This window comes from Pan troglodytes, chromosome 21 (assembly GCF_028858775.2).
Source record: "Pan troglodytes isolate AG18354 chromosome 21, NHGRI_mPanTro3-v2.0_pri, whole genome shotgun sequence".
Lineage (NCBI taxonomy): Eukaryota > Metazoa > Chordata > Mammalia > Primates > Hominidae > Pan > Pan troglodytes.
This window is the reverse complement of record NC_072419.2, coordinates 12,426,648-12,435,881: the sequence shown is the minus strand read 5'-3', so window position 1 is coordinate 12,435,881 and position 9,234 is coordinate 12,426,648. Positions and strand designations below refer to the sequence as shown.

General features: G+C 41.4%; 1 protein-coding gene across 5 annotated transcripts in view; it reads right to left on the bottom strand.

The window, feature by feature from the left end:
- Positions 1–7,491: 7,491 nt before the first annotated feature.
- Positions 7,492–9,234, bottom strand: part of SHLD1 (shieldin complex subunit 1) — a 104,869-nt gene continuing 103,126 nt past the window's right edge. For all 5 annotated transcript variants that reach the window (XM_009436767.4, XM_001166641.7, XM_054674844.2 and 2 more), the window contains one exon: positions 7,492–8,380. In XM_009436767.4, the coding sequence (XP_009435042.3) occupies positions 7,941–8,380 (440 nt within the window). In that variant the 3' untranslated portion in view covers positions 7,492–7,940. The remainder of the gene's footprint in view (positions 8,381–9,234) is intronic.

Here is a 9,234-nt window from a genome sequence, read left to right as displayed (position 1 = left end):
ACCTAGGTCTTCCAAATTCCAGCAGCTTCTTGTGTTTTGGTTGTGGGTCTAGAAGATGGTACCAAAGGGGAGAGGAAAAGCTGAACAGAAGTAAATCATGATTAAATCAAGTTTTTAAGAGTGCATGAATATGTGTGTGTGCACAATTTTCTTAAAATAATGAAGACCTTTAAATATATGGTGAAAAAGAGAGAGGAAAAAGGAGAGGGCTTGAAGATATGAGATAGTGGGAAAATAATGTGAAAATCAGGGCAGGGTTAGTCATTTTTGCATACCGGGATTCTAACTAGAGCAACTGACAATTGCGCACCTGACATCCTAATGGTCCTCATGCCTTCTAGAGAAAAATGTAACAATAATTAATCAGGATCCCAGGAGGAGCTTGTAAGGGCAACCAGAAAAGTCCCACAGTTTGAATACACATTAATTACATCCTGGTGAAATAATCTGTGCTTAAGGCATCTGACATTCAGCTGCAAATGCTGAAGGAAGAGGAGAAAATAACAAAGAGAGCAGGAATGCTAAACTGTGTGCCTTCGTCAGTGCACTGCCTACTGAGACAGCAGATGGAAAGGATTCACTTGGGAGGATTTGGAGAACTCTTGGTTCGGTTGCTGGTAAAACTGCTATCTCTGATGCACAGCTTTCGGGGATTTAAGAAAAAGGCAATGAGAGAATAAGGCCTTTGGGTGTTAAACAAGCAAACAGGCCTGGTCTGGTCCACAAGCATATTTGCAGAGAGAATCATCTATCCCAAAGGGGCCATCATTCAGATGGCCTTAATATGTTCTTTCTCTGACTGTGACCTTGCTCATGAGGACTGAGTTCTCAGATACACAGGGAGGGTGATTTTCCACTAGAGAAAGAAAGCAAAGTGAGAGAGAGCCATGTACTGTGAAGTGACCTGACAGAATGAGAATTGAGAGGGGAAAAGGAATAAACAAGTATTTTGAGACAAAATGCATATGCCTATAATCCCAGCACTGTGGGAGACCAAAGCAGGAAGATTACTTTTGAGACCAGGAGTTCAAGACCAGCCAAGGCAACAAAGCAGACCCTATCTCTCTCTCTATATATTAAAAAAAAAAAAAAAAATTAGCAGGGCATGGTAGCATGCACTTGTGGTCCCAGCTACTTGGGAGGCTGAGGCAGGAGGATTGCTTGGACCTGAGATCAAGGCTGTAGTGAGCTATGATCACGCCACTGCACTCCAGTCTGGGTAACAGAGTGAGACCTTGTCTCTAAATAAATAGTTTGAAAATTTCATACATAGAAAAGTGGAAAGAATAGTGAACCTTCATATACTCATCATCTGGATGTGATAACTTGTTAATATTTTGTCATATCTGCTTTATCTTGTTTCTGTTGAAATATATTTAAAGTAATTTACAGATGTTAAGATATTTTAGTTTAAATATTTCAATATATATTTCTAAGAAATAAGGATATTTTCTCACAAAACCACAATGCTTTTATCATATATTTATGATATCTTTCACTCTAAATTTTAAATTTGGCCAGGTGCAGTGGCTCAGACCTATAATCCCAACACTTGGGAGGCTGAGGCAGGAGAATCACTTGAGCCCAGGAGTTCAAGACCAGCCTGAGCAACACCGTGAGACCCTGATCTATTTTAAAAAATAAGTTTTAAATTTTTATGTAGTTAAAACTGTTAATCAGGCATGGTGGCTCACACTTGTGTAACCCCAGCACGTTGGGAGGCCAAGGCGGGTCGATCACCTGAGGTCAGGAGTTCAAAACCAGCCTGACCAATATGATGAAACCCTGTCTCTGCTTAAAAAAAAAAAAAAATGCAAAAATTAGCCAGATGTGGTGGTATGCGCCTGTAATCCCGGCTACTCAGGAGGCTGAAACAGGAGACTCAATTGAACCCGGGAGGCAGAAGTTGCGGTGAGCTGAGATCTTGCCACTGCACTCCAGCCTGGGCAGCAAGAGTGAAACTCTGTCTCAAAAAACAAAAAACTGTCAATCTTTTATTATTTCGCATTGCTATCGGTTTTAGGAAGGCCTTTCTCATGCAGGACTATAAAAACACTTAGGTATATTGTCATCTGTAACTCTTATAGTGTTATTTTTTACATTTAGATCCTTAATCCATCCGAAGTTTTTTCTCTGTGTATAATGTGAGGTAGGGATCTCACCATTTATTGGATATTTAGGTAATTCATCGTTTACCAGCACTTAAAAATGTTAGCCATAAATTTCCATAAATTTGAACACCTATCTTATTCTCTTGCTTAAAATCCTTAAATCACTTCACATTGTTCTTAGAATAAAATTCAAATTCCTTCCCTTGGCCTAAAAAACCATAGCCTGCTTCTGAAATTCATCTACCCCTCTGCCTCTGAGGGTTGTCCTCCAGCCACATGGGACTCCCTCTATCCAGACCCTTCAGCTCATCCCAGGCTGAGTTTGCACTAACTTTGCACATATTGTTCCCTCTGACTGGATGCTCCAGCCATTTTCTGCCTGGCCCTGTGACTCCTGCAGCTGAAAGCTCAAATGCCACTTCTTCAGAGTCTTCCTCACACCAGTCTGTCCAGAGTGGCCACCCCAGGCACTACTACATCATTCTTTATTATCCCAGGGTGCTTCTCACTATTTGAAATGGACTTGCTTTTGTCCATCACCCCTCACTAGCAGGAGATCTTCCAGGCCTGGTTCACTGCTGCGGCCCTAGCTGTAGTAGAGATTTGGTCGCAGTCCTGGGATGACTACATCTAATCTGTGCTTTCCCATAGATTACATAGCACAAGCCTATATAAATATTTACATTTTAAAAGTGGATTAAATGAACAAAATTAAATTTATAATAGTGCATGTGACATACAGGTAAGTAAAAAAGTATAAAAGTGGTGTACCCAAAAATGACTAAAGCTTGGAATTCAGTGGGATGAATTACTGAGTCAAAGATATCCTCTAGGCCAGGTGCAGTGGCTCACACCTGTAATCCTAGCACTTTGGGAGGCAGAGGCGGGTGGATCACCTGAGGTCGGGAGTTCGAGACCAGCCTGGCCAACATGGGGAAACCCCATCTCTACTAAAAATACAAAAAATCAGCTGGGCATGGTGGTGGGCCCCTGTAATCCCAGCTACTCAGGATGCTGAGGCAGGAAAATCACTTGAACCTGGGAGGTGGAGGTTGCAGTAAGCCAAGATTGCGCCACTGCACTCCAGCCTGGGCGACAGAACGAAACTCCATCTCAAAAAAAAAAAAAAAAAAAATCCTTTTATAATTTTGATAGAGGTTGCCATATTCTACTGAGAAAAGCTATAGCAATTTACATTCCCACTGAGAGTCAATCAGAGCATTTTTCTCTCAGCATCATGGCCAGCACTAGATTCCTTTTAACTTTTTACAGCCCTACAAAATGTAAGAATCAAGAAACAAACGCAAAAACAAAGAATATCTCATTGGTGTTCAAAGTTGTAGTTCCTTATGTTTGAGTGTAGTGGCACGTGATTTCATGATCATTTTACATATATATGTATATTCTGTATATATTCTTAACCACGTGTTCATGTCTTTTGTCAATGCTTCCATTCGGTTGTTTTTCTAATAATTTGTACAACTTGTTTCTTGAAAAAGTTCCTCTGCTAGACGTGTTCTAAGTATTTTTCCTAGTTCTGATCTTGCGTATGGCTATAGGCAGTTATTTTTATCAAATTTGTCCTTTATGATTTTTAGGTTTTGTGTCAGTCTTAGAAAAATCTTCCCTGTTCCAATATATCTATATATAGATATCTCTATTTAGGTATCCATATCACCTGTGTTTTATTCTAGCATTTTTGTTATTTTATTTTTTTATTTTGAGTCTTTAATCCATCTAATATTCATTTTGATATGAGAAATAAGATGGGGAATCCAGCCTTTTTCACTCTCCCTCCCCCAATGTGGGGAGCCAGTGACTAAGAGCAGTTGCTAAAACCTCCACCTTTCCCTTATGGGTTTGCAATGCCACCTTCGCCATATACTCAATTTCCATAGGCATTTATACCTATTTATGGACTGTACTCTTTTCTTTTGTCTATGCCTTTTTTGCTGCTTTAATTACTACAGAATTAAAAATGTTTTCACATTTGAGAAGGCTAGTTCCTTCTTTTAAATTTTTTGGCTATTCATGCATGTTTAGCTTTTTAAAAGAATTTGCATTGTGGCTGCAGGGTAAAGAGAGGCAAAGGTAGATATGGATTGACCAGATGGAAGTTTCTTGCAGTATTCCAGAAGAGCAATGGTGGGACACTAATGGGGTATGATGGATCACCTATCCCACTTGATGTGGTTTGGCTGTGCATCCACTCAAATCTCATCTTGAATTGTAGCTCCCATAATTCCCATGTGTCATGGGAGGAACCAGGTGGGAGGTAATTGAATCATGGGGGTGGGTCTTTCTCATGCTGTTCTCATGATAGTGTTAAATAAGTCTTGCAAGATCTGATGGCTTTATAAAGGGGAGTTCCTACACAAGCTCTCTTGCCTGCCGCCATGTAAGACGTGACTTTGCTTCTCATTTGTTTTCAGCCATGATTGTGAGGCCTCCTCAGCCATGTGGAATTGTGAGTCAATTAAACATCTTTCCTGCATAAATTACCCAGTCTTGGGTATGTCTTTATAAGCAGCATAAGAACAGATTAATACACCACTGAATTCCAAACCTTAGTCATTTTCAGGTATACCACTTTTATACATTTGGACATATATGTTACCTGCACTATTATTAATTTTTAAATTAATTCAGTCCAGTTTAAAATTTCAAATACTAATATTAGGCTTGTCCTATGCAATACATCTGAAAGCATGGACTAGATGTAGTAGTTCTATTTTTCTAACATATTAAACTGAATAGATTACCAATTAAAATAAACATTGTTTTTCCATGTAGTATCTAAAATTATTTGTGCTACTAGCAGTTTGAGAAACACTGGTCACAGCAAACTGTTCTCATCAGTTCTCTACTTAAAAGGGGGCCTGGGCTGGTGGGTAATATCTGTTGCTTGATCAGGATGCTGGCTACACAGGCAGGTTGTTTGTGAAAATCATCAAGGTGTTCACTTGTATGATATATGTATGTTTCTGTGTAATCATTATTATCCAATAAAAAGTTTTAAAAGCTTTAAAAAGTTTAAAAAGCTGGCCGGGCACAGTGGCTCACACATGTAATCCTAGCACTTTGGGAGGCTGATGTGGGAGGATTGCTTGAGGTCAAGAGTTCAAGATCAACCTGGCCAACACAGCAAGATCCCATCTCTATTTTTTCAAATAAATTATTTTAAAATAAAAAAGCATAGCTCTATTGTTTTGTGCTAATTACTGGTAATAAGATCTGTTACATGGGCCTTTACATAGGTTATGCAAAGAAATAGACTAATGAAATGAGTAATAGCACATGAATTTAAGACATCGGTAGGAGTTCTCTTCTTAAGGGTTCTGATGTTTCTGCGCTCTTAGTTCTGATGTCTCACAAAGACCTGAAAAGAGCCACAGATGATATCACAGGCCAGTCATAGCATGCATGAGATGGTATAATGTTGGTGAATTTATCTGTAGGGCAGAATTAGACAATAATGCCAAAGGCCAAAGCCTCAATATCCTTATCTGTTAGCCTTTATTAAAGATTCACAGAAATAAATGGAAAATGCCATCCTAACCTCACAGAGATCAAATTAAGCAGTGAGTTTGCAGGGAATCAAATATCTTGTATTGACCTGTCACAAACACTTATTCAGATGCAAGTAAACACATACCACACTCTTTTTAAACCTAAGGTGATTCTGACTTTGAGACTTCTAAATTCTCTACTTTTGGGCTATCCTCTCACTGGGCACTCTTGGCACACATATTAATAAAGGTTATGAAATGTTTGACACTAAAATCTCATTGCCAAATAGAAGCTGCTGCTTCCCAACATGAAGATTCAAATAACTCGTATTTTTTGTCCTTTTAAAAACAACATAAAATAATCCAGTTTCCTTCTGTGGGTAGCCATGGAGACTAACTGCAAACATTGCAGTGACTGAGTCATACTAAAAATGATAGCATTCTTCAAGGACATCTATTAATATGCCTCTCATTAAAAAAACAATAAAGCTAGCTACCTTAAAATTTAATTGTCAGGTTTTCAATTATAAGTCCCCCTGGCTTCACGATTATTTGGGGGCCAGTTGAATAGGAAACGCCCATGGAGAAAGAAGCAGATGATTGCTTGTCAGAGGAAAACCTGAAGTCTTGTTTTCTCCAGTGTCTCTCAAAGACCTGTTCATTTCCTATTTCTATCATTTGGGTCTCCTTCCAGGGGGTGCCTCTACACTTCAATTTGGAACACTGTTTCTTACACCTAATCTCCCCAGCACTGGAAGCCTGAGTGTGAGTGTGTCATTCCTAACCTTTAAAAGGCTTCTCTCTCCATCCAAGAGTCCCCGGGAGATCTTCCTGAGATGGCACACTCACTCTCAATGTATACTTTAAGGCTGACCCGTTTGCATAATCCGCTTTCTGGAAAGCTTTTGGAATCTTAGGCCAATTAAATTTCACCTCAAGTGTCTCAAAATCTAGTTGCTCAGGGCTGCCAGCTTCTTTTGTTGTTCCCCCCAACCCAAAGGCAATATAACCCTTTCTGCCAATGCAATTTGTTGAAAGCACTGCTGAGATAGGGATTAGCATGAGGCTTCCAATTGCAGCTTCAGAGATCCCGGTGCCAGGTGATGTAATTCTACCAACTGAGTCTCAAATGGGGGTTCAGGACACAACCCGCAGAGTGGAGCACCTGCCAGTGCAAACCTGCACTGGCTATTTAAAGAGCTCCCTGGTGAGGAAGGGCTCCTGCCTGGAGGACAGGGACAAGGTGGCCAAGAAGTCCTGCTCTGGGCAAGCCTTTGCAAATGGAGCTCAGGGTGTTGGAGGCAAGGACAGGGCAGGGGTGAGGGGCCAAGCGTTCACAAGGTGACAGAGGGTGCAGGCAGGCAGAATACAAGAGAAAGTAGGGCCCCACCTGGGCAAAGGATTATTTATTCTCTTCAAATACAACTTGACAAGGCCACGTGGCATCAGCCTAGCGTAGCATAATTGTGCTTACATATACTGTGGTGTGTGGCGCACATTTGTTACCTTCTCACCTTTCACATTTGCAATCTGATAAAAGACAAGAGATTTTAAAAAGAATTGTGAATTTTCGCTGTTATTTTAGATTGTCCAAATGTTCCTTCCACACCCAGTTAGTATAAAACATGGATTTCTAGCTTTGGAGAGGAGGCAAGGGTGTGATCGAGATGTGATATACTTTTCTAAACTGTATTTCAATCTTTATATTATTTTAGGACATGTATTCTCAATTACATGGTCTCAGTTTTACAACTTGATATAATTCCTTATACCTGATTCAGTGTAGAGCTTTGTATCCTTCTCAAACCTCATCTCACAGAAGCATGCTCTCTCAGGCTGAATTCTCCCAGAAGTAGACTCTGAGTCAAGGATTCAGATATAAGAGGTTTATTAAGGAAAGGCTCCCAGAGACACCAGTAAATAAATGGGAGGGTAGGGAAAGGGATTAAGCCCAGCAAGGGTGTGATTTCATGTAATGTCCCAGCCTCAGGCCGATCTAAAGGAAAGGGAGTGCTAGAGCATAAATTACTCCTCAGAGAATGTCCTTCCTTGAGGCAAGGGAGCTGGGCTTTTGACTCGTAGCCCAGTCAGTCAGTGGCCTTGGCCAACAGGACGGAGAACTCCCAGACCCTGCTGGCTCTCCATATGGGCTGACTGGCTCCAATACCAGGTCACAGGTGCCAGCCTTTAACCTCAAAGCACTTAATTGGGATTGGGCACACAGAGCTGGCCAGAGACCCTAGGGGATCTGGGTGGCCACCAACACTGCTGGTCATGGCGCAGCACCTCCATTACTACCCTGCACACCGCCCGGCACCAGTTACAGGTCTTTCATTACATTCTGCTGCAAGAGGAAATGAGTAATATCTTTTGACAGTCCTGGGTTTGGCTTTTCATCATCCAAAGATGTACTTCCTTCCTCCAGTGGGTAGAAGTGGGTGTCCCTGGAATGCCTCTGTAAGACGGAGCAGCCGTCCCGGTTGAAGATCACCCGGGCCATTTGAAAACTGCGGAGGGCATACTTTTGGCTCTCCTGGCCTCTTAGTTGAGTGATTTTCTGAGACAGGCACTTGCAGACAGATGCAGAGAGTGAGTTTGCAGAGCCTGGCTGCGGGTGGCCAAACATTTCATAGAACCTATCCAGGGACTTCCGGAGGCCATCGCCCTTGTCCTTCTCTGACTGGCCTTTCACAGCAGGGTCAAGCCAGAAGTTCTCAGAGGTCCAGGAGTTATTTTGTTCTGTATTTAAGTTACTGGTGTCTGCAAGACAAAACATATTCCAACACTCAAACACACAATCAAAAATATCAGACAGCAAGCCAAGAGCAGATGATGTCTATTTTCAGTTCAACATGCTTACTGTTCCTGAGTAACTGGCAATGGGAAATATCAGCTGATTTCAAAATCTGTTCTCACCATCCTGAGGTTATGCCACTTGCTTGCTCACAACGAGAACATATTACTTGTGTGGACCAAGGATTCTTAGCCCGATGTCCCTGTATAGAAATTCAGGGTGCCTGTGAACTTGGATGTAAAAAATATACATATATATTTATTTATTTTCACTAACCACAACCTGAAATTAAGCATTTCCTCCCACGATGAATGTAGGCAGCAAACCACAGTATTAATAGCAGTACCTGCAACTTTGTCACCAATAGATCTCAGCTGTTACAGGAAAAACTTGGGACTGTAGTACCCACCCCCAAACTGGCAAGGTGCTGAAAGACCAAAGAATAACTTGGACAAGTCCAGCTTGATGAGTAGTTGAGTTTATTAGGACTTATAACAGGGCACTCCTGGATGGCAGCAGGATAGCTCTAGAGATCCGTGCGTGTGCACGATGGGACTGTTTTCCTTGGTAGGTTCTCAGATTCTCTCCGGGATGTCTGGGTTCTCAAGGACACCTACTCCTCAGCTGGGCACCATGGCCTTGGCTCACTGCTCAGCCTTCAGGGTTCAAGCAGCAGACATACACTCTTAAGTCACCTGGTGGGGGACCCACTACACACTACAACAACTATTTTCATATCATATTATAGTATGTTGAAGGTGTTTTACATTTTTACGCTATCACTATGCTATGGACTGAATTGTGTCTGCAAAAAATTCAC